This window comes from Pimephales promelas, chromosome 24 (assembly GCF_988280905.1).
Source record: "Pimephales promelas chromosome 24, fPimPro1.hap1.1, whole genome shotgun sequence".
In the NCBI taxonomy this organism is placed as follows: domain Eukaryota; kingdom Metazoa; phylum Chordata; class Actinopteri; order Cypriniformes; family Leuciscidae; genus Pimephales; species Pimephales promelas.
This window is the reverse complement of record NC_142792.1, coordinates 14,039,374-14,066,751: the sequence shown is the minus strand read 5'-3', so window position 1 is coordinate 14,066,751 and position 27,378 is coordinate 14,039,374. Positions and strand designations below refer to the sequence as shown.

At 36.9% G+C, this 27,378-nt stretch overlaps 1 protein-coding gene across 7 annotated transcripts in view; it reads right to left on the bottom strand.

Annotated features, from left to right (window-relative positions):
* Window positions 1-27,378, bottom strand: part of anks1b (ankyrin repeat and sterile alpha motif domain containing 1B) — a 173,603-nt gene that overhangs the window by 128,034 nt on the left and 18,191 nt on the right. For all 7 annotated transcript variants that reach the window (XM_089126724.1, XM_039668353.2, XM_039668354.2 and 4 more), the window contains exons 2-4: window positions 9,729-9,809; window positions 8,620-8,776; window positions 354-650 (exon numbers count right to left, since the gene is read on the bottom strand). In XM_089126724.1, the coding sequence (XP_088982850.1) occupies window positions 354-650; window positions 8,620-8,776; window positions 9,729-9,809 (535 nt within the window). The remainder of the gene's footprint in view (window positions 1-353; window positions 651-8,619; window positions 8,777-9,728; window positions 9,810-27,378) is intronic.

Genomic DNA, 27,378 nt, shown 5'->3' with positions numbered 1-27,378 from the left:
AAACTACAAAAATGGCCGAACGGGGTGGAGTTGAACCGAGTGTCCGGGAACCGGGCGGCGTATGACACATCTCCTTTGCATTTAAAGAGACCGATCCAAAACGAGTTGCTCACAGACGCACTTCAGAAAAGGGGTCTGTGGAGTTATAATAATGAGGAATTCAGACCCAAGTATTGCCGTATCGCTTTATATAGACCACAAATCTATGATTTATATGTAAAAAGGAACGATTTTAAAGCATGATATGTACCATTTAATCCCATGCCAAACTCAAGAGAGTTGTCATAACAGAACTGACAGCTGGAGCAAAAAAGTGTGCGTAACATACGAGGATATCCTGTTCACGCACTGACCTGTGTGTTAACGTCCATGTCGGCCTCCAGCAACACTCGAACGGTTGAGTAATGGCCATTCCGTGCGGCCAGGTGAAGAGGCGTGTGTTTGCGTGTATTGCAGCTCATGAGGTTGGGGTGGGCGGTCAGTAGCATGCAGACCACCTGCAGGCGTCCGTACATGGCGGCCAGGTCCAGCGGTGTTTCCCCGCGACTGTTCCTCATGCTGGGGTCCGTAAGCTCCTGCAGCAAAACACGGACCACCTCAGAGTGACCGTACTGAGCCGCACAGTGCAGAGCCGTCTCCTTCTCAAGGTTCTACATCAGAGAAAGACAAGGAGAGACAGACAAACTCATTATGATGCATCCATTATCATTTAACCGTGACAACTCACTGTCAATCACTCACTGCCCTAAATATCTCCCATAATGCAATGCAACTGCCTGCAGGCTATTGTCAGGGGTTTTTTTACACATAAGACGATACACAGCAGCAAAGATGCACATCCTGATCAGATCCCTCTATCACATGAATGCTAGTTAAATCTGATGCAGACAAATTTCTTGAAAGTGAAACATCTGAATGCATTAGCTGTCATGTTGTCATCATATAATGATGAAATTTTAGATCTAATGGCAGTGTTAAGTGGGTGCTAGGTGTTTTTAGTGACACAAGTCAAATATACACTACCGGTCAAAAGATTTAGATCGGATGTTTTTGAAAGAAGTCTCTTCTGCTCACCAAGGCTGCAATTATTTGATAAAAAATACAAAAAAAAGAGTAATATTGTGAAATATTATTACAATTTAAAACAGCGGTTTTCTATGTGAATTTATAGTGAAGTGTAATTTATTCCTGTGATCAAATTACTCCAGTCTTCAGTGTCACATGATCCTACAGAAATGATTATAATATGATGCTCAAGAAACATTTATGATTATTATTCATGTTGAAAACAGTTTTTTTTACATTTTTATTTCAGGATTCTTTGATGAATAGAAAGTTCAAACAGAATTGATCTGAACTGGAAAGCTTTTGTAACATTAATCACTACCATTCAAAAGTTTTGGAATTTATTTTTCATTTTTTTGGGGAAAGAAATTAGAAAATACTTTTATTCATCAAGGACAAGTTAGAGTAAAGACATTTATAATGTTAGAAAAGATTATATTTTAAATAAATGCTGTTCTTTTGAACTTTCGATTCATCATAGAATTTTTTGGGGGGGAAATGGTACATGACTGTTTTCAACATTGAAAATAATAATTTATGTTTTTTGAGCATAAAATCAGCATATTAAAATTATGATTTCAGAAGGATCATGTGACACTGAAAACTGATGTGTAATCAGCAACAGTAATGATGTTAAAAATTCAGCTTTCAAATTACATTTTAAAATATATTAAAATAGAAAACAGTCATTTTAAATTGTCATAATATTTCACAACATTACTGTTTGTCATTTTTTTCATCATATAAAGCAGCCTTGGTGAGCAGAAGAGACTTCATTTAAAAACATAAAAAATCTTACTGATCTAAAACTTTTGACCCGTAGTCTATATGGCTCAGAATTCCCCTTTATTGTAATTCTATCTATTTTTATTGACTGATCGCTTAGAAATGTAACAGCACAACTCTCCTCCATGTGTGCAAATAGTGTGGGACGAATTAAGAGGTTTGTTCAAATCTGTAAACCTACAAGTGTACTGACAATAACATCCAATAATGAAACTGGATCTGTGCATTGACAAACAGGCCATAACCCTATTGTAACATAACAGCACCCTCTACTGCCACTACTGCACACCACACTTGTTCTCTTGACTATATATGTGTGTGTGTGTGTTTGTGTTTGGGGTGTTCCAACAAATTCAGGCGAGTGAGAAATGAGTGGTTATGTCTGTAGCATGAAGACAGATGAAGCATTCTTGCAGGTCTGGCAATAAACAAGCGAGCTGCAGCGAGAGAGAGTGGCCGCTTTAACTGCAATGACTTATTTCAAGCAAATGGGTTCCTTAATTAGCAAGACATGATTGAAAATGATGATAAGAGACTCCCAGTCCCTGAAGCAACACAAAGAAACAGACCTGATACTGCAGACAGACTTCTCTCACTCTCTCTACCGCTCACTCATATTCTCTGTCCTGCCTTTCTTTCTTTAATCTCCATTTTTTTGGCCTTGAACACCAAACACACGCAGTAATTTCCTGCATCTATACGTGCAGATTGTGCATCTGTATGTCGGCCAGAAAGCGCAATATCCAGAGAGACAGCGGGTCGCTTTCCCACTCCATACTGTTCACACCCTATTGGTTAATTTCCAAGATGGGCTGTCGTGATAAAACAACAGAAGAACAGGCAATCACATTCAATAAATGAAATGACACATAATAGTGACGGTGTATCTTGAGCGATCAGCACTTTAGACGACACAAAACACATAATTAAAAGTATAAAATAGACGAACAGCCTCAACAAAAGTGCTTTGATCACAGATGAGGACCCTGTGAGTCTCGTCTCTTAGCGGAGCGCTAAAGCAGACAGACAGTCCAGCCCACGGGAGGATAGAGGAGATGTGGATTAGTGCATTAGTCTCAGCTATCCTGTAATATCCAGTGCAGTTTAAGGCGGATTTGTTTCTTGGGCCAATATTATAGAATTAAAGGAATATATCCGGCCCGGGTTCAATACAAGTTAAGCTCAATAGACATTTAACGCATTAGCATTTAATGTTGATTGACGCAAATAAAAAAATAAAAAATTCAAATAAAATGTACTTCGGTAATTACAGGTACTTGCAATGGAAGTGAATGGGGAAACATTTTGGAGGATTTAAACGTAGAATTGTAAAATGTATAATTTTATAAAAGCACTTTGATTATTCTGTTATAATGTGTACTATGAAGGTGTTTAAATAATAATTTTACAGACATTTTAGGGTTTTAGGGTGTATGGTAGGGGTGCACGATATATCGGCCACCATATCGGTATCGGCCGATATTTGCTCGTTTTTATGTTATCGTTATCGGCCCGATAATAAAATTTGGCTGATATATTAAAGCTGATAAATAATGAATTATTTCCTTCAACACTTGACACCTGAGACATGCACACTGTTCAACATGATTGATCTTAATTGCTTGAAATATGATTGGAATCAAAAAGGAAAATATAGTTAAGTCATATCGGCTACATGAAATTATAATGAGAACATTATAATTGTGCTAGGGGACAGATTTTAATTGTGAGACTTTTGTTTTTGCAATCAGGCTTTCAAAAATTATATAAAAATTGGATTTAGATTTATCGGCCGATATATCGGTTATCGGCTTTCAAATATAAAGAATTATCGGTTATCGGTACCGGCCAAAATGTTCATATCGGTGCATCCCTAGTATATGGCATCACTCCCATTTAAGTGTCTCACTGTAACCCAGATTTTGCTTCTTTATTAAGAAAAGGAGAGACAAGTGGAAATTACGTTTTGTCCCCGGAATATTCCTTTATATAAACCACCATGCCATTTCATCCACAGGAAGCTGGGTCCAGAAGTGACCATCGAACTATAAGACACATGCTTCAACTTGAAGAGTTCAGATGCAAAAGCCTCTAAGTGCCATTTGAAAATTTCTTCTAGAATGATATTTTTTTATCAAGCTTGTATATTTAAGTTCAGTAATTTCACTTAAATGACAATTCAAAGGTAATCTTCATCCCCATTTAAGTGAAATTACTGAACTTAAATATACAAGCTTGATAAAAATGATCATTCTAGAAGAAATTTTCAAATGGCACTTAAAGGCTTTTGCATCTGAACTCTTCACTTATTCTCTAAGATACTGTACGCTTGTTTGGCTAAGGCAGGAAGGATAGGTGTCAGGGATGGCCGAGCACCCATGGAAAAACACAAGATGTTCTCCATTAATTTTAAACAATCAAAAAATTGATTGAGATTCGAGAACCACTCTGTGCTACTTGACCATTAAGGTGGATCTAAATCCAAAACTGTGAACTGTGAGGAGAAATGGGTGAGAGTGTTAACATGGCGGATCTGACACCGGACTCACAAACACATCTGGCAAACGCTGGCTGTGTGTGTGTGAGAGAGAGAGAAATAGAGGAATTCAGAGGGCCGTCTCTTGTGGGCTCAGAGAATCTGGAGTCAGAGAAAATGGTGTAACCTTTCGTCCTCCCAGCCGGTAAACAAAACATTCCAGAGTAACGCAAAAAAAAAAAACTATCCATTTTCTCACACACACACTCTCGCTCTCTCAAACTAAGCATCTATGCCCAAATGTTCAAAAACACATCTTAGCTATCTAAATACATCTATTGTTTTAAAATATATTACACTACTGTTCAAACTTTTAGGATTGTTAAAGGGATAGTTCACTCTGAAATTAATTTTTGGTATGTTTTAGCTTACCTCAAGGGCATCCAAGATGTAGGTGTCTTTGTTTCCACAGTATTTTCAATTTTGATATTTTTCAATTTTGAGGTAAAACTTCCGAAATCTCTGTGTAAACGATGAGTGACGTACACACGCAAGCGATCACTTCCGGCGCATGCACAGAGCGAATCTCCGTGCCTTCAGATCAGTTGGACGTGGCTGTGGTTACACGAGGTAAAAACGATATAAATACTGTTCGTTTTCTCACACAAACCGCTCGTTTCGTGTCTTAGGCCATCAATGTGTACTTACGTTTACGAGTCATTAAATCATGTTTAATTTGGACTTCTCTGTGCATGCTTTTTGAGGTGGTGACCATAGACTTCCATTATATGACAGACAAAATGGTTTGACCAAAAAATATCAAAATTGAAAAATATTGTGGAAACAAAGACACCTACTGTACATCTTGGATGCCCTTGAGGTAAGCTAAAACATACCAAAAATTAATTTAAAGATTTAAAAAAAACCTGAAAATACAGAAAACACACAGAAAATACATTTATAATGTTACAAAACATCTCTGTTCCAACTTCCAAATAAATACTGTATTACAGCATATTAGAACAATTTATCATTTTAATGTATTTATCTAAAGGATCATGTGATTGAAGACTGAAGTAAAAATTGGAATGATATTTTACAACATTACTGTTTTTACTGCATGTTTTTTTAATCAAATAAATGCAGCCTAGGTGAGCATACGAGACTTCATTCAGAAACATAAAAAATAGTAGACCTCAAACTTTTAAATGGTAGTGTTAGTTTTTTTAATATTATATCATATCAGCTTTAAAATCTAAATGCTACTGAATAGCCATATCCTGATTTAATTGAACTCCTTTTTCCCAAAGGAAGGTTTCATCAAAATTAGCTCACCTCTGCGAACAGATTTGTCTCCTAAGTAAACACACAAAATCATTTAATTGAAGCATTTTCTGCCTCTCTGTAATTGGACGATAAATCAGGCATCAACAAATGGACACACCAATTAGCCTCTTTATATGTAATTAAAACAGAACTTGCTCTTGTGCACCTACATAAATTTACCATTTGTGCTCTAAGAGGGAAAGTAATACAGGTTTAGAAAGACATGAGGATGAGTAAATGAAGACAGAACTTTCATTTTCAGGTGTGCTATCCTTTCCAGAACCTGCTCACTTAGCTGAATTTTATCTTCAAGTAAAGTAGCATAGACTTTCCTTAATATAAAGTCTTGTGCTATAAAATGGGCCTGTCACAGGCTGTCATGTTCTTTTCTGTAATGATGGAGATCGCTGGGTGACAAATCACCTGCAGGTACGTTTGAAGCGGATCTTCAATATGTACATGGCAGAGATACGTTGAGTGTTCAGATTGATTTTTATGTCATTCCAGATGGAAGAATGATAAATGGAAACTCTCTCCTTTTATTGCATTTATAAATCTGGACAACAGACAAAGGCTCAAATGAATGTTTATATGGACATCACAATCTTTGAAAAGGCACTTAGAACAGCACACAATTTCAAAAAAAAAAACTTTTTGGGATTTTCCCAGAGGATTTACAGCCATTGTTTGTTTGAGTCAGCATAAAAAAACTATAAAACACTTAGCTTTAAGAGATGGGGCTATAAAACAGCCTCTATTTAGCAGTGCTGAAATAATAGCAGATACCCTCTGACACCAAATATATGAGTATTACATTCGGATATGAGTAATGCCCAAGCCATAAAGAGCTCAGCATCCCACGCTGCAGTGTAATATATGTCATAATGACTGTCCGTGCTTTTGCTTTGCTTATTGTTCCTAAGGTGCTGCACATATATTTAGAGAGAAGGATGTAAAATGGAGTGAAAGCGACATATTTAACAGAGCGAAAGGTCACAGCTGTTTGTTATCAACCACCAGCCATCAGTCAGGGTTGTGCAGCGCTAATAATTGAGTTGAGAAAGCTTCCTGAATTTGAGTTGAATTCATCTTGAAACATCCTTTTATGAATTAAAAACTCAAAACCAGGCCCTAATCATTATTAACAGACTACTGACATTGTAAATGATTGCCGCACGCTGTGTCTTTGTCTGTCCGAAACGCACTCATGCCGGCGGTGAAGGTCTATCCATCAAGCTGATGGTTTAGTGGCTGAAGATTGGAGGTAATTGTTTCTCAGGCTAGTGTGGTCATTAAGAGTGAGGTAGACAGCAGGAGAGAAAGCTGCACTCTTCCTTGCACCGAGACAGCATTTAAACTGCAGGTAAATACAGGCTTTTCACAGAGCTGCCTGATTTTGCTCAACAAACCCTCCATCAGTCCATCAACATGCTGAGATGCGAGGAACAGGTCTAGAACTGTCAAAAAAAGTGTTAAAAGTGTGTATGTGTGCATGATTGAGTACACCGGGACCGTGTGCTCAAAACAAGTGTTTTACATTTGTACTAGACAAGTGTAGAGCGCTCAATAGCACTCATTACTAGTGCTTGTTACTGCTGTTTGGATTTGAACAAACCCCCAAGTATTAAAGTTCAGCTCATCAACCATTATTTTGGCCAATGGATGGTACCTCAAATTGAGGCAGCTTGTTGAGGAAAGGTACAGTATGATATTTCTTTTCAGACGTACTATTTGCATTTGCCACATGATGAAATGTGTCAAGCCACCTTTTCTATACTCCACCTTTGGAAAGATGAATGGTTATTTAAAATGGGTAATTTATGAAGAAGAAATGTGAAATTATTTTGGAATTTGGAGCTTTCTAGACTGAGAAAAGCAAGAAAATGTATTTTTGGCTTATGTGGATGAAAGACAACAACTCCCAGAATGCACTTGCTTCGCTGCCCAAGGAGGCCACGCCTACCGGTAACCGCGCAGTAGGTAAACAACAAGTCTAGGCTAATAGTGAGTCTCCGTGATGAGTCTGCCCAAAAATGTGTTTCGAGATCGCCAAAAATGTCCGGGATTCGGCTTTTGCGTTCTACAGTCGCCATTCATCATGTTTACTGTGGCGAGCAGGACGAGTGAGGGCCGCGTGGAGAACGACGCGAGGCCGGTGGCGTGATTACCGATGAGCGACACCTGTGAGACGTAAGTTACTGGTCTCGTATCTCTCACTGAGGAGCGGGAATGAGCAATGTTAAAACGCACATCAACCGATCACTTTTTTAGCGTTCATGTAAACACTATAGAATCACCAATAAGAATTAATTCAGTTAGATTGAAACAAAAGCGGTGCATGTAAACAATGAATGGCAACCGCAAAAAGCAAAAGCTGATTCCCGGACATGTCCGTGAAAAAGAGGACGGTAACCCCTACAGTTACTACTCAGCTTTCTCCATAGAACAAGAGCCTGAAAGCGTAGCTTCCAAAAAAGATGGCTGACACTATGTGTAATCCCAATCCTCCATAATGCATCCGTCTGTGTATTCAGTACCTTCGTCCTTATTTTCAAAAAGTTTCTGCCGGTGAAATCAAACGCACTGGCACTGATCTGTGATAGGTCTGTTAGCGCATTAGGTCCAACCCCCTATGGGCGGGTTTGAAAGGGTGGGGACTAGTGCTTGTAGTCTTTACAGAAATCCCCCCCCCTCTTACACTTACTCCTACAAGGACGTAAAATGACGATTTTTGAAGTGAATAAGCAGATTTCTCTCGTCTCATGGAAAAATGAGAGAGTGTTGCACGAAAATTCAATAGTATAACTGAGTTTCCAACAATGGAAAATTTTAATGCAAATGGGTGGAGCGACCCTTTAAAAGGGGAAATAATGATTCAGTAATGATTCAAGTAATGATTCAAGTAAAGCAGCTCTAAAAAGACAACCTTACAAACTAAGACTAAATTTGCTGTGAGGGTACAGTACCTGTTCATTAACTCTGCTGTGGGACGGCCCGTGGTGGATCAGTATCTGGACTATGTCCACGTCACCTCTCCATGCGGCCAGATGCAGAGGAAAACAGCCCTTACTGTCAGCCACATTAGTAGTGGCTTCAAACTGCAACAACTTCAACACCACGTCCCTGAGACAAAGACAAATAAGAAAGATTTCACATTTTTGTAATTGTGTGGGCAATTTTCATTCTTAAATAAAGAAAATCCCATAAATCTTCTGTAGTACTATATAACTTCGCAGGCACATTATGAAGGGGGTAATTGTGCTCTAATCCTAATAATACATAATTCATGCAAAATCCCTTTCCCACTCTGGCCTCATTCTAACAGCAAGCATTTAAACCACTCAAAAACCTTAAACCAATCAAATTTCAACCCTGCTTTATAAATCAGCCTAATCTGACACCGTCCCATCCCATAAACCCCTCACTAATCAAATAAAACTCTAACCCCCCTAATATATCTGTTCTTAGACTCACAAACCCTGCCCTAATTGAACCTCACCCCAATTTCATAAACCCCGCCCTAATCTGACATCACTCTCTTCTAATCCTGATGTATACGAGCTGGATTACACCTCTGGAATCTCAAGTAATCCTGACGTCTAGCGGTTTCCTTTTTTAAATCCATAACACCATGTTGGGAGGAACTGTGTGCAAAGCTTCCCAGCAAGCAATTTGGGTTTATTATAAGACTAAAACAAAAACAAGGCTAAAACATGAAAATGTAATAGACAGAGCCCAAGAATAGATGCACCGGCTATACATAGAACATGTCAAAGAAATGAAACCAAACACCTTTTAATTGCTGTTGACTTTGCTTACATGATAGAATATGATACATCTCACAAGGTATTTTGGCAAAAACGACATGTAACCAAATTCAAGGTAAATTTGGCTAGAAGTGGGTTGCTCATAGCCAGACTACATCGGGTCTACAGTTATCCTAGATGGTGAAATGACGGATAGTGCTTGCTGGGAGCGTTCATTCATTTGTTTGAGCATTAATTGATTTACACCTTGATTCAGCAGTTCACTTTGCAAGAACCTGTAAATGAATTAGAGAATATGAGTGCGTCACCTGTGTCCGTTTAGAGATGCGTGGTGCAGAGGTGTGTATCCTGAGCCGTCTGCACAGTTCACATTGAGGCCTCTCCACATGCTGCAGAGGAGAAGAGATATTTTTCAGTACAGTATCAGTATCAGTAAACACAAAAGACATCAGTGCAAAACTACTACACCTACAACAAGCATATTTCTCATGAGTTATTTCTTTAAAGACCTGATCTGAGAGCTGATGATGCAGAGATTGTGTATACTACACTCATGCCAAGAATGCTATGAGACTCTCCCGTTTCTCACGATCTCCAGAGGACCTTAAATGCTGCTTAGAGCACACACACACACACGTTTGCCTCAATATCTAAATGGGGAAATACCACTGAACATGGGTTTTCACACTTTTTCTTGTTTAAGAAGAGGAACTTCCACAAAACTGTTATTAGTTATTTTTTAATCATTATAAACATATTTAATACCTTCAGTTAACACATTAAGTATGATAGCCCTAAAAAAGTTGTATTATTTACAAACTATTGTATTATAGTATTTATAGTATGTCCTCAAGAGAGGTTTTTGTCAGATTTAGCTACATTTTTAATTTTGAAATCTTGCAAATAAATCAATAATTACATACACACTGGTGGCAGAAAAAAACATCATTCATCATCCAATGAATTTTTGCACTGTCATTCATATTCCAATCATAGAATAAACAGAAAGCACATCGTGTTCACACTCTGAGACTTTGTCATATGAGAGATTGTGGTATAAAGATGGCTGATTTCACTGTAAAAAATATTGTAGGTTTAACTTAAAAATAAGTAACCTGGTTGCCTTAAAATTTTAACTTGATTGGACAGGAGTTAATACAATGGAGATTAATTTAATCATCAGAAACTCGAAATAATAAGTTATCTCAACTAAACAAATTATTTAAGTTGATTTGACAAAAGAAAAAATGTTGTGATAACAAATCTTGAAAATATTTTTTTTTACAGTGTAGATAGATGCTACTGCAAGTAATACTTTCAGATACTTTCTCTCTATTTCAAACACACGTTTCACATTCTAGCACCTAAACCCCTAAAAATGTCCATCCTATCCTATCCATTTTAAATTTTTCAAAAAACATAATTTAGTATGATTTATATGTTGTTTTCCTGATGTGGACCAAACAAGCCCATAACCATGAGGAGTCAATAGTAACCTACTGATGTCTAGACTGATAATTAGACTCACCCTAGACAGAGATGAGGACAACCACGACCCATGATATGACTCACAACATGACTGCCAATCACAGGACAACAGGAAACACACTCACTCACTCATTCTCACACACACACACACACAGTGTCCCATGCTGCCATAAATAGACATTCCAAAAGTCTGCAGAAACAACATTAGACAGAGGAGCATGAGAAAACTTCTTAAGCTAGTTCTGTGGACAACAACTGAGAGTGTGTGAGACTATGAGAGGGAACCAGAAATATCGGGACCCTTTAAAGGAGTATTTTGGGTTCAGTGTAACTCAACACACCATAGAAAATCATTCTGACTCACCCCTCAATAAATTCTATTTATTAATTGACAATTGGCTTTATGCACAGCTGCACTACTTCCTGAACTTCTGCCAGCTCCTTGTTTCCTGTCTACCATTATTGGACAAACTTGATTAATTCAGGTGTGTCTGATTATTGTTGCCGTGACTACTGAGGTCAGGCGCACCTGAATTAATCAATTTGTCCAATAATGGCAGACAGGATACGAGGAGCTGGCTGAAATTCAGGAAGTAGTGAAGCTGTGCATAAAGCCAATTCAGGGTGTTAATATAAAAAATGATTAATATAAATTTAAAACATTTTATTTTTCTATTAATCTTAATCGAAGATATACTATATTGAATTATGTCACCGTCTCTTATGCTCATCAAGCCAAAAATACAATGATATTGCAAAATATTATTTCAATTTAAAATAACTGTTTTCTATTTTAATATATTTTTAAAAGTGCCACATGATCCTTCAGAAAACATTTTAATATGATTGGGCTAAAAATAGATTTTGTCTTATTATCAATGTTGTAAATAGTTGTGCTGCTTAATACTGTATTTTTGTGGAAACTGGAAACAAAAATATTTTTTTTCCAGGATTATTTGATGAATATAAAAAATATATAAATATTTGGTAACATTAACAATGTCTTAACTGTCACTTTTAATCAATTGAATTAATTCATTTTCCAAACTTGCGTACTAGTGTACTTTAAGAAAGTTTAATGAGGATAGTTGTATGACATTTAGTTATATTAAATATTATGACTATTATTATACTTATGACACATATTAAATAGGACAAACATCATTTTCCCATTATACTGCAAGTGTCGTTTTGCAAATTTTGTTTGCGTTAATAAAGAAAAGGTACATGTCAAAATCATTTCTGTGGCAATAAGCCACCTTCAAAGCTGAACTTATATTGAACCCGAAACATTCCTTAAACTTCCATTATACAAAGCACGTTCTTACACCATCAAACATCAACCTGAGTGTCTATCAATCAAACGATCGGCGAAAAAGCCCTCAGAAATTCAGTTTCATTCCAAACGGCTGCTTTTACTCCACACACATATCATGCGTTTTAGCATTAGTTTGCTGATGTGAAGGACCTTTGTGCGGTACTACGCATCAAAGGAACAACAGAGAAGATACAAATTGAGTTAGTTAAAAGCATTAGATCGAGCTGCAGTGCAAAACAAGGCCGTTCCTCAACGGATTAGGCAACTATGCAGGGTATTTCCTCCACATAATGAGCATCAACTACGTCAAATGTTTATTCAGCAGAGGTCACAGTCTGCGGCAGTGTGACCGTGATATGGCTGGATGAACATCTCATGCTGATATTTCTGGTGAGACAGAAGGATTGAGATAAAAGTATAATATTTTGACAAACGGGAATCTAAGCATCATTTCTCTCTCTTGCGCTCAAACTCAGAGCGAGGGAAAGCCCTGCCTTTGCTGTGAGCGTATGACTCATCCTGTGTGTGGAGAGCACCGGGGTGCTGCACTGAATACAGTATATCAGTATCACCCAACCTGACACACACACACACACAACTAATTGGCATAGCTGCACACTCTTGAGTGGCTGGAAGCGCATGAGGGAGGGTTATTGAAGAGGAGATATGAATAGATGTAGAGAGAGAGAGAGAGCTCTGACTGAGAATTGACAACTGCTCTCTAGACACACAGGCACAACTTAAAATATCTCGCACACACAAACCACACCAAAAAACACTAACATTATTTTATACAAAAATACTTTTAAGGATTTGTGTGCCTCTTACACTCACTAAGGCTGCATATACGTGATCAAAAATACAGTGATGTTATGAAATATTATTACAATTTAAAATAACTATTTTCTATTTTAATACATTTTAAAACGTATATTAGTGCTGTGATGCGAAGATGAATTTTCAGCATCATAACTCACATGATCTTTCAGAAATCATTCTTATATGCTGATTTGCTGCTCAAAAAAATTCTTATTATTATCAATGTTGAGTTGCATGTTGATTCTTTGATGAATAAAAACAGCACTTATTTCAAATAGGAATCTTTTGTAGTATAAATGTGTCACATTTGATCAATTTAATACATCCTTGCTGGATTAAAGTATTACAGACTTTCAAAAAAAAAAAAATCGACTGTCCTCAAACTTTTGAAAAGTAGTTATTTTTTGAAAGAAATGTGAGTGGCGCACAGACATTTCATGTCATAAACGACTTGATCGTTCATTCATTCACTGTTGACTACAGTACATTGTGAATGTCACACACACACACGTCGTTGTTTGTATGACGTAACAAACATGTTGAAACCTAAATGACAAAAAATCTAGTTGACAACCAAATCTGAACATTCTGTTGTTTACAAAGTGAAAGTTGCGACTGTTGCGTGCATGAAGTATGAAGATGTATGTAAATGGGACATGGCCATAAAATCAAAAACTCATGACAATCCCATGACGGTGCAGGACATGTTACTGTAAGATTTACCATTGATTGACATTGACCAACAGAAAGCTTGGACTGTTGTTAGTTGATTGTCTGTGCAATCTGTGCTTCGTTCTTCATCTGCAATATATTGATAATAGACAATAGAACTTTTTTTGCCATGAAATTTTGTTAATGTAACCACACTACTACACAACAAAGTGTAATACTTATAAAAGTAACACACAAGTACACACTCTTAACATCTTAACATTTATTTATTTTTTTTAAACGAAACAAAGCAAAACATAAGGCTTCCTGCATCCTTATTGGTCGATAGGCCCATATTGTTTGAAGTGGCTCAATCAGATTGACTGGCAAGGTCTGCCGATGCCCCTTTCCTTTCATTTCCACTGGAGGATAATTAAAACCAGACACGAGCAATCAATAACTGCAACGTACCCTGAGGGCACAGGAAATGCACTGATGTCATTGATTCTCCCATGAGCCCTCTGAGTGTTATTGGGCGTGTGTGGCCTCCTTATAAGATATCACAGACATACGAACACGCTCAACAAAGTCTGGCATGCCTCAAGATCTTTCATATCTACCTGCAGTCTGTTTCATAACAAGCAGCCATTTCTTAGTAAAATCTAATTACAGAAAATCGCTTTGATTAATGATAGGGCAATTTGTTGTTACATACATCATCAGTTCGGGAAACCTGACACGAACTCACGCACACTCGGCTAATGCATCAACCCACGAGGAAAGTTTCTACGTCTGCGTGTGAATGTGTTAAACAGATTTTGTATATCCAGTGCTGCCAAACGATCTGAGCAGAAGCCGAATTTAGATTTTAAGTTTAACAAGCTGCTCTCCACGTAAGCAAAGCTTAATCGGAAAGCCCAACACAAGGGAGCAGTATGAATCCCTCAGGCCTACCACAGTCTTAATCTCTACTTGAAGGACAAACAATGACTAAATGATACACAAGCAAGCATGTAGTGAGAACAAAGTGTGCTTGTGACATCTGTGCTAAAGGCCAGTTGAATGTGGATTACGGTACATACAGTATTCTGTGGTTACTTCTTACCAGAGTTTGACAACCGCTATCCCTCGATGCATGCTGCCTCCCTGACCGGCCAATCACAAATGGGCTTCAGTTTGGACCACTGTGTGCTTACAGTACCTCTGTACAAACCGAGCATGCCGCATTTCTGTCTAACGTCTACATATTTTCTAAGGCAAAATCCCAAATAAACTCCACAAGCCACACAACGTTGCTAATGATGCTAAGCTAACAGTGTGATACTAAGTATAAAAACACATTAACACAACTATATTTAGTTAAATAAGGAACTTTTCATTAGAATAAACTGTTTTAATCATTTTTTTTTGGTACTGAAGGCTAAATGTTTGTACTAGAGTTGCTAAGCTAACAGTGTGATAGCTTACAGTTTGATAGCTAACAGTGTGATACAGTGTGATATGTAAGCACAAGAAGACAAACAAATATTGGTTTAATAAACAGGTGATTTTTCATTAGACTGAACTATTTTAATCACTATTATTTATACTGAGGCTAAAATTATTGTAATAGAGTTGCTAATGTTGCTAAGCTAACAGTGTGATACTCATGCAAGTACAAACAATACAAACAAATATTGTATTTCGGGTTAAACAGGCGATTTTTTATTAGATTTAACTATTTTAATCTCTATTTTTGATTTGGTTAAAATTATTGCAATTGCTAATGTTGATAAGCTAACAGTGCGATACTCGTGTACATACAAAAAAAAACAAATATCGTAGGCTATTTCCTGTTAAAACAGGCTATTTTTTTACTGATTTACCTATTTTTTTACTGATTTAACTATTTTAATCACTATTTTTGATTTGGTTAAAATTATTGCAATAGAGTTGCTAATGTTGATAAGCTAACAGTGCGATACTCATGTACATACAAAAAAAACAAATATCGTAGGCTATTTCCTGTTAAAACAGGCTATCTTTTTCACTGATTTAACTATTTTAATCACTATTTTTATATTTTTCAAAACTAGAATTATTATAGAGTTGCTAAGCTAACAGTATGTTACTGATAATGTTAAAAATAATAATACTAAGAAGTAGAAATGTTTCTTGAGCAGCAAATGTCATGTGATACCGAAGACTGTAGTAATGATGCTGAAAATTTAGCTTTGCAAACACTAAAACATATTAGAAAATGTATTCAAATATTTAAAATTGTAATAATATTTCACAATGTTACTGTTTTTGCTGAATTTTGATAAGATAAATGCAGCCTATAGAAGCATAAGAGACTGTTTTTTAAAAACACTAAAAAATCCTATCGACCCCACTTTAGAGTGGGAAGTGTATATTTTCCCCTGAACTGATTCCAATGCATTCTGGAATTGCCTTCTTCACAAAGATAAATTTGATTCTGTATTGAATTTTGGTAGCATGGTTATGTTGTCCACCTTTTGGAACAGCTTTCTCATTGGGAGTATGCCAATGACACCTTAAAAGACTGCCTAAATAGGCAGCTCACATAATTTTGGAGCAGTGCTTTAGTGTCTCTGCACGACTGTGGGTTCTTTATATAAATGTTAAAAATTAAACCAAGCACACATATTAACCTAAGAATTTAGAAACACAATTTGCTGATGCACTGGACAGAGGTGGTCATCATGCTTGCCAGATAACTAAACTCCAGGGTGTTATTCTGGATTTAGCTTTGATCTACTGGAGAAAAAAAGTGTGAGAAAAACCAGATCTGACCACACTAAGCACTTATGAGCCTGACCTGACCTTAACTATTGATTACCAATCTAAGAGATGAAGAGAACATGCTCTACTCCTCTTTTGGTCTTAGCGTCCAACCTGCCGAGGATCAAACAGAGGATTCTCCAGGGCATCAGTGGGGTCAGAGATCCATCACCTCGCTGTAGTTACCTACAATGACCTGGTGACTGATTACTGAGAGTGATCCGGGTCATCAGTCAGTCAAGGAGGACAGATACATGTGCTGACATCCTGTCTGCCTAACAAAGAGTTTATCTAAACAATTACAGGCCACATGATGATACACAAACATGACTATATATGGACTTAATTATGCTTTACCTCTCTAAACAAGCGTAAACATGCATGGATTAGTGTTTTTGTGTATGCATAAATCTCAAAGATAACGGCGTTGAAGCATCTTACACCTGTGCCATTCGGTAACCAGTTGACAGTTTAGTTCAGACATGATGGAGTAGACATTTGAAAGGGTTGATGTTTGTTATGAGAGCAGCTGTTTGGTTTCTACCTATGCATGTGTTTCTACACATCCTCCTCACATTGCGTCACAAGAGCATTGTGCTACTTGCCTGTCAACACGATCACGTCACAAACACAAACGTGTCCCCGCACATCACGCTATCAATAAACAAACGAATAATTATTACAGTGTCTGACTGGAGACTGTCATACACATCAAATATCATCCCACGCAAAGAAAAATGTGTCAAAGGCAGCAATCTAGCTATGGAGCAACGTATCTCAGAGAAAGATGAATGTGTGCATTGATATTATGTTTTTTTTCCAAATATCAACAGGCCTGTGAATCGGGAGCCGAGTGACAACGTGGTGATATTCGGGGGAAGAAACAACGATAATGAGTGTGTGATTTAGCTTTTATACAACTAAAGAAGTTCATATTGAGCAACTTACATTTTAGGCTCAATATAGCTAGTTGTTTTGGCTGTTTTTGCTCCACCAACTGAATGAAATAGTTCCAAACGAACACAGCCACAAGACAATCGATGCGCTTCCGGTGTTTATCAGGGAGGGAATCGGAGTTTTGGAGGGAATCGGTTGAATGATTCAATGACTCACTCGTGGATGAATCGGCGTTGTTCAACGAATCGTTTGAATGTACGATTCAATGACTGTTTCATTCCAGAATAATTGTTTTGAACGAATCGATTGAATGCAACGATGTAAGCTGAAATAGTGACTGAAATGTAGGCTACTATAGTTAATGTTTATTTGTTTTATCATTATATTATTCTATAATCTATCTATCTATCTATCTATCTATCTATCTATCTATCTATCTATCTATCTATCTATCTATCTATCTATCTATCTATCTATCTATCTGTATAAGGCCAATAAATTGCTTTAACATTAAAATGTAAAATTAAGAGAGTCTGGGATGACAGATTGCCATGCAACTTTCTCTGTCAAATGGGTTGAGTGTAAAAAGTTGCTCACACACAGCTGGGTGCAATTACTCCCCACAAGAAAGTATTTTAAACACCAGTAGACTGTTTGGACTTTCACTCTATCGACTCTATCAAAATAGCTCTCCCATAAAAACCCTCCAGCCTCTTTTACATTTACATACTCACGTACGGAAAATAACAGCACATCAGGGACTGAACTTGAAACAGTTGACAGAAAAAGACATAGTTTGATTAAAATGATGAAAAGGAAACTCTGAATGAGTGCAACCTTGTTAGAATTGCCATTGCCACTCAATAAAAACCAGGCAGGGGATGACAGGTGCTGTGTGCGCCTCAAGCGGATATCTGTCACTGCTCCGCTTTAATGTTAAACATCGTGAAATAGGATTGGGAGCCTCGAGCAAAAGGATTTCCCGTTCTCCTCTCCCTCGCTCACTCTTTTAATAATAGCCACTTTATTAATGATGTACTGTTACATGTGCCCATTTATGCAGTATAATTTCCTCTTTCTATGGAAAACATAACCAATTTCACATAGGTTTAATTATTATTATTATATTTCAGTTAGCATACACCTTGATTCATAAAAAATGCACATAAAACATTTTATTTTATACTACTGTTTTATTTAATTTTTCTTACTGTTCCATGTGCACCAAAGGAAACAATAGTAGAAACATTTAAGTATTACAGGAATTAGAATAGTGTGCGGTTATTTTTTTATTATATATATTTTGAATGCAGGATAAATTGCATGTTTCATAATGGCACTGTATTTTTTAGCAGCTATAAAGATGCATGATAACATAATATACAGTGATGTTTTTGATGAATACCACCTTCATTTTAATGTATGACTTCATAAATCATCAGTGTCTAGTAAGTCACCAATGCTTATTGGATCAAGGCCATTGCTACCAGACAAATTCGTGTTTACGATGCACTGATTCACATAGGAAATAGGAAATAGAAGCTGGAATAAGGCACACCCAGAATACGTGACAGGTCAACCAAAATGCTATAGGGAGGTCAGAGGTTGCTGACCACAATAGTCATTCCACAGAGGGTGCAGCAAATGGTATGTTATCATGAGTGTGGAGTCTGTTACACATGAGTAAAGCCTTTGAGTCACAACTCGAGCAAAAGCGCTGAGCTCTGGCGGTTTAGAGGTGAAAGCGGATGTTTGTGCCACAAACAAACACAAAAATAGTACAGCGGACAGCAGTGCATCATATGATGCATGAACAATATCAAGAGAAGGGTGGACCTTTACACACAAACACAAGGTTTTGTAGCGAGTAGTGAGTTCACTGTATGCATAAAACATTATGTTTTCTGCTGTATTATGAGTTCCAAATGGTGGGCGCGTGCTGTGATGGTAATTACAGATCTCTGCTCAGCTGCAGTGCAAACACTGGGCTATGTCACACTACGGTCCATCTGCGGTGTGCATTAGACTTCTGCGATCAGAGAACAATTCATCCCATAACCGCATATCAAAGTCTGCTCTGCCTAATGTAATGTGCATCAGAACTGCACAGTCGGTAGACTATGTGTGTGTGTGTGTGTGTGCGTGTGTGTGTGTGTGGTCACTGCAGAATTCTCTTTACTTTAAAGATAAGAAAAACAAGAAGAAATTCTAAGAAAGTAATTGAACATTTCTCCAGGTGAATTTGCTGATGTATGCAGAGACTGGTCTCGCTCTTTCACACACTCACTCGCTTATAATCTCTGTTCTCGCTAAATTATCTTCATACTAACCACAAGAAGAAACCTTTCCTTTTTCAACAGAAGAGATATTCAGTCAAGAGATTGAGTGTTAGAGAGAGTTAATTCCACACAAAAATGTATCCGTGACCACACGAAACCGTATCAGCCTGTTGCAATGTTGTGTTTCAGTGTAAAAACAGATGACAGACAGGCTGATGCTTAAACAGTAGATACGGTAATGACAGACAGGCACTTTTATAATAGGAAATCTAAGACAGACAGATGCGTTCGTGACAGATAGACACTTCAGTGACAGACAGATGCTTTCTCTGCAGTGACACACACATTACATGGCCATCTTTTGCGCCTGCTGCAAGCTGCAATGACCGAAGAGCATGTTATCACAATACAGCAGACATACTCTGAGAGAGAGAGAGAGATGTGCTGATGGAACCTCATGATAGAAATACAAAAGAAATCAAGGCAAGTCCCCTTTATTTACAGTATATAGCGGTTTATACAATACAAATTGTTTCAATGCAGCTTTACATGTGAAAAAGCTGTTGTTCAGCTGAAGTCAGTTCAGGCCAGGGTTAATTTAGATCCGTTTATCAAAAAATAATAATAATAAAAATGCCATCGTTCAACTTTGTTTTCTTCTCATACAACAGCGTCAGTACAGTCAGATCAATAATATTGTGGAATAATAAGTGTTCCCAACTAAGAAAGCAACTGGTCCACCAAATATTTGTTTTGTCTTCAAATAAAAAATTAAAGGGATACTCCACTTTTTTTGGAAATAGGCTCATTTTACCACTCCCCCAGAGTTAAACAGTCAAGTTTTACCATTTTCGAACGTATTCAGCCAATTTTCTGATATTTAGAAGAATATCAGTATCCAGACAGTTTCTGGTCTCATTGACTTCCATAGTAGGAAAAAAAATGTACTATGGAAGTCAATGAGACCAGATAGTGTGTGGTTTCTGATATTCTTCTAAATATCAGACAATCAGCTGAATACATCAAAAAACGGTAAAACCCAACTGTTTAACTGTGGGGCAGTCGTAAAATGAGCCTATTTCCAAAAAAAGTGGAGTATCCCTTTAAGAATGAAAAATTCATTAAAGGAGTAGTTCACTTTTAAAAAAACTTTTGCTGATAATTTACTCACCCCCATGTCCATGTCATTCTTTCTTCAGTCGAAAAGAAATAAAGGTTTTTGATGAAAACATTCCAGGATTTTTCTCCATATAATGCACTTCAATAAGACAGTCCATAAGACAGTTTCTGTTCAAAGGGCTTTAAACGATTCCATACGATGACTAAGGGTCTTAATATCAAGTGAAACGATCGCTCATTTAAAAAAAAAAAAAACAAAGTTTAAGTTTTATAAGCTCAAAGGCTCGCCTTGCTCTGTTCTGTGATGCGCGTTCGTGACTCTCCTATTCAAACTCGTTCATCAAAATGAACAAATCTTTTCCAGAGTCAACTCGTTCATTTCGTATGTTGAATGAACCAAATGACACGAAAAAAAGATTTGTTCATTTTGATAAACGAGTTCAAACAGGAGAGTCACGAACGCGAATCACAGTACAGAGCAAGGCGACCATTTGCGCTTTTAAAACTTAAACTTTTTTTTTTTTTTTAATAAGTGATCGTTTCACTTGATAAGACCCTTATTCATCGTCTGGAATCGTTTTGTGGAGGTATAGGGCAAATTTTAAATATCTTTTTAAAAACAGTCATTTTCTAGAAAATGTTCAATACAATTCAATATATATATATATATATATATATATATATATATATATATATATATATATATATATATTGGAATCATATTTTGATATATACAACAATATTGAATAATGACCGTTTTCATATATTATGGTATAAGCACATTTGATACAACTATACTGACATTACGTAAAACAAATTTTAACATCATTTTCAATGAACGAATAACGTAGACATTTAGAGCAATTACAAGTAGAGTAATTGCTCTTCTGCATTAGCGGATTCACTGAGTGTGAAAATCTCTCGCACATGCAGGTCATTTATCTCTCACTCTAACACACTATTACATCTTTAAACACACCACTGCCAAACCAAATGCATAATTTGCTTGTTCCCGAGGGACTGCAGGAAATATTAGCATAGTAGTTCTGGAGATTTACCTCAAAATAAACACTTCCTCTACACAAATACACACAAACACCCTTGAGTCAAGGCCCTTGTGGCATTACGAGTAATTACTGTATGTTGCAGTTTCATTTCCGAGTGCCAAATAGCTTAAAACGGACACAATACACAGCAAACACACACGTATACAGCACAAACAAACATATACACACTCTAATTCCATCTAAATTAGCAAGCCATTAGCCTTTTAAAGCAGTGGACAGTAAAACTGCCCTGATGAACCCTTTGCCCACACTCACAAGCACAGAAAGACCATGTGATGAGTCAGTTTGTGGAGAAGGTTTCATGAACTGCTGGCATGCCACTAAAGAACACTCTAATATAGACCAAACCGATCAACTAAAACGCACGTGCACATGAACGACACCTGATATCGCGCATGCTTTTTAAAGAAGATTTTTGCCTGCAGGCGAGTGATAAAACAGGCCAATTCTTTGGGCTGCTTGGAAATGAATCTGTCCTACTGAGGAATGGACTGTCACACCTAGTCTAGTGTTATATTAGAATCACAAACATGCAGCTACCCGTGTAATCGTTCTTTCCTCGTCACTGTCAGCACTTTGATGGATTCGCCATGCACAGCCTTATTCTATCATGACAGAAAAATCCCATTTTTCCTCTCATCTACTGCTCCTATATGTTCTGATCTGGGATCTGTGGGGTTCACGGCATGCTATCGTCTTGTTTGTGGTCACAGGTGAGTGTCATTGGTCTGGGATACATCACATTCAATGTCTTGAAGTCATCTACATGCTAGAGAACGTTCAAGATGTACACATTTAAAATATATCATTTTTGTCTGTGAAAACAGTTCTTCCTCCACTAATATCACAAATTTTTAGATTTAAATTGGGCTTTATATCATGTGATGTATTGTTACTACTACTACTACTACCATAAAGGGCTACTACTACTATGGAGCTTTGAGTTATAGTAAAGATGTTATAGACACACACACCTCATGTCATATTTTTGCAAGCAAACACATACAAACATATGGCAGATGAACACACACTGTCTGTGGGTATTATTCTTGTGATTCAAATCCTCTATATGTCCAGTGAAATGCTCAAATTTGTTGGTCCTCTATTATGAGAATACAAGCAGCATTCATGTTGACATCATTCTTTACAGTCAACCAATGAGTATTATTATTTGTTTTGGAAAACTTTGTGTCGTAGGACTTCTTGCTCATGTCGTAGCTGTGGCCTAGCAGTTTGCCCACAATAAAAGTGGTAGAAAGACCAAAATAGTTGCTAATTTAGCCAGTCGTTTCCCATGATCAGTAATTGAGTAACACAGGATAATTTGGTGGAAATGTGGGAAATCTAAAATGGCCTGAAAAAGTATTTTATATAAGATTTTCATATTGACACGCAAGGTATGTTAAAATAAAATAAAATATTTTCTAAAAAAAAAAAAATTTTATAAAATAAATAAAATATTTGTTAAATAAAAATAAACATGTATTTTATTTTTTAAAATAAAATAAAATAAAAAAGAGCCAAATAAAAGTTATAATCACTGTAAAAATGAATATGCTTTATCTAATCAATAGAATTGTGGCAACATGCAATATTATTAATTAGATTAAACAAATTAGAATTGAGTAATAATTAATCAAATTATTCCTTAAAAGTTAACCATTTAAAATGAGTAAAGTATGTTTTTTTTTTTGGTTGTTGTTGTAAGTTTTATTAATTTTAAGGAATTAATTTGATTAATTATTACTCAATTCTAATTCGTTAAATTGAATTAATAACATTGCTTGTAATCTGTTGCCACAATTTGTTTGATTAGATAAAGCATATTCACTTTTACAGTGTATAAAATAAGACAAAGGTTTACTGCTTTATTTTGTAAACATGGAGACTGTAGACAAATGAACATATGATACTTTGCTAGGAGGATTTCATTCATTCAATTGGTTAAAGTAATAGCTATAAAATGACTGTTGCATCAGTTGCTCGATGCTACTTAATTTAAAATTTCGTTATGCAACATTTAAGTGTGGCTTAAGTGCCCAAATTCTTGAATCCAACAGAGAAAGAAGAAAAAAAGACAATGTGTACAGATGCAGAACATCCCCAGAATGCAATTAATTGTGCGCACTGTGAAGGAACAGCATTATATGACTGTGAATAAGTGCGAGGAGCAGGGTGAAGGACGCTACACTCACATAGTCAAACTCAAATGCACAGATACTAAATGAACTCAAACCTCAGCTGAATAAACTCACAGATTAGTGTGAATGTGTTGCATGGGGGATGGGTTTTTAGACGACTTGCATTTCAGGGTCTCTTAATAAAAAAAGTTTCCCATGCTATTTGCAACCTTTCCAGGCAGTCCAGAAGGAGTGCACACACACACACACAATTACTGAAACTCAACAATATCAACTGCATTTTACCACATGAGAGGTCAAACTTTTTTCTTTTTTTTTTTTACTAAACATGCTTACAGTCATCTTATGAGTAAAATCTCCACCTAGAGGGAGTTCCATCCCTTAAATCCATCCGTTCCCACCCTTCAATCCAAAACAAATCTACACTAAAGGAACATACTCATTCTTTCTGTCCCTCCTTTTTTTTTTTGCACACCCTCAAAGTTGTAGACCGGCTTCGGAGGAGGATCATTATGATATAAGAGTCGTGTTTGGTTGTTCATAAGTTCCCAAACAACATTACAAAGAACTTTTGAGGTCCAAACCATTCAAACAAAAGAAGACAGATTACACCTTGTGGTCAAATATTTGTTCGAGTGGCCCAACATGGCCCCAACTTGAGTGTTCAAACAACCGACAAATGGAGTGTGTATTTACGCTGAACGATCACAACCGGCCCTCGACTAAAAGAAATGGGGAACAGAATTTAGGAGGAACAAACAGCAATCCACATAAATTAACACACACACACACACAGAGGGTCTGAGGGTAGTGTACTGTAGTTTTAGTATCGATGCAATATGATGGTATCATGAGGTTAAGTGGGTGTTTCACAGAGCCATTTGCAGCTCTGCTTTAAGGGGCCTTTTACTGCGTCAGCCCTGCGGGAAAACACACACTCAAACGCTGCAACAGAAACGACACTCAAGTGACACTCGCACGCGTTTCGCTCTGAATTTAACAATGACTCATCATTTTAATGACTAGAGCACACAATGGCTGAGTTGTGTGTCCATTATGCAGTGCCAGGTGAGTGACAGCTAAAAGGGTCAGTGGGTTTAATTAAAGACTGGATGAACAGACAGGTGCTCTTATGAAAATGAAAACAGGGTCTTAATCATCACCGTGTCCTCTGCTCTGCTCTCGCTTTCTCAAAACCTGCTTTTCAGACTCTCGTCACACACATGCAAATGTTTGGGTTAATAAGGATGTTTTATTTGTTTTTTTTAAAAGAAATTTCTATTTTTTCTTCAGCATGTATGCAATAAAAAGTGTTAAAAATTGACAATTTAAAGCTACACTGTGTAACTATTTTAGTTTATTCTTAGCTAAAAACACTTAGTTCTTTCAAAAATATATGTGCTCATTAATGTATATTTACTTCGTTCAAGTAATAAAGTGTTCTCGTGAGTGTATAATATGCTATTGAAAATACATACGGGCAAGGGGTTCGCCATGTTGCCCCTCCATCTTGAAAGTACATTAGCCAAAGAGGGACACACCCGTTAATTCAAGCTTCGCCTTTCGCGTGTACGTTTGAGTTAACACTTATGGACGAGGTCGAACTGGAAGCCATGTTAATCTTGGACTACATTGGCCACTGTAGGAGTTAAAACAAAATCGGAATTGAGGGGAACAGAAACTAATATTCACTGGATGGTCAAATACCTTTTCACCGCTAGATGCGTATTATTCATCCGTCTCGGAGATTCGAATCGGACGACAGACGTTGCCTAGCAACACGCCCCCTTTTCTCTGATTTCTCCTCTCGGACGTCAGACAACCGTGAGGACACCGAGCAAGAATTTCGTTTCGGAATACAAGATGGCTGCGCCCTTGTAAGAATTAATTGTTTTCGTTGTTTTTGAAACGCTTTGGTATTTTAAATGACGATTATAATCACTCATATTACTATACTAAGGTTGCTAGCGTTGCTAACAGAAGATTAACATGAAAAACATTAAATAAAGTGAACATTTTAAAGTTGAAATGGGTGCGTTTTGATAAGGTGTAGTCATAAAATATATATATATATTTTTTTTATGTAAGTGCCTGGTACTCGGCCAGTTCTACCATTACAACGGCTTTCTCCGACTCGGACACGCAAAACATAATAGAACTTGAAGTGTGGACGTGACGTCAAATCCGGGGTCCGAGTCGGTTCGTTGGCTATAATAGAACGCACCATGTAAATCCCACAGTGTAGCTAATAATCTTACAAAAAATACTATTTTCAAATAAATGCTGTTCTTTTGAAAGATTCCATGGAAAAAAAAAACTGAATCACTGAGTCACAACATATTAAAATCATATTAAGCAGCACAACTGTTTTTAACATTGATAATAACAAGAAATGTTTTTTTGAACAGCAAATCAGCATATTAGAATGATTTCTGAAGGATCAGTTATGATGCGGAAAATTCAGCATTGAAAATCGAAAAATGAAAACTGTTCCAAAAAATAAATAAAGTAAAAATAAAGAAACAGTAAGTAAAGTAATGATCTCCACAGAGTATAGAGTATGGGGCCTTCTATAGCCATATGTAATCAATTGTAATAATCATAATAGAACAAATGTAAGTTTAGGGACACCTGTGTATGGATGAGGCCCTCCGTTACATGTTGGCCAGTATATAGAAAACAAACAGGGCCCAATGTATTGCTCTAGTAGAGGCAGGGTGTCACAGTTTGGGGCCCTTGATAGTCTGAGTTCATGATATATGTGTCAGTATGTACTTTTCCACAAGTTATATTTTTAAAATTCATAATGCAACACAAATACAAACTGCATTCTCAGCTTTATGCATCTATATGCAGCATATTTATCATATGATAGTGAGCATTTCACAACTTTTTTTTTACTTTACGACGAGTGTAAAGAAGAAAATGGCAGAGCAACAGTTCAACATTGAAGGAAACTCCTTGAGTTCAGTGGTTTGTTAGCGGCAATGTAAGAATGTAGTAAAATATAATGGATTGCAAACTTGCGTACACGTTATCCTGCTTTCCTAACACTAACGGGGAAAATGATGGCAAATGCTTTCTAGCTTTCCCGAGGAACAATGGCTCAATTGATTTATTGAGGGTATTCTAGCTTGTTTCTTCACTCTGTAGCAGCCTCTTTATACTTGTGAATGAGTTTTTGAGGCACATTAGAAGTATTGATGAAACGTCCCTGATCGTTCGCATCACATATACTAACAGCCACATATTTCAAAAGCTCATTCACCTCCCTTAATCAAACATACATCAGACAGATAGAGAAAGAGAAGAAGAGAGAGGGAGGAAGAGACAAAGAGGGTGAAGAGAGAGACAGAAAGCAGGAAAGATAGAGGGATTGGCTACGAGCCCAGAGG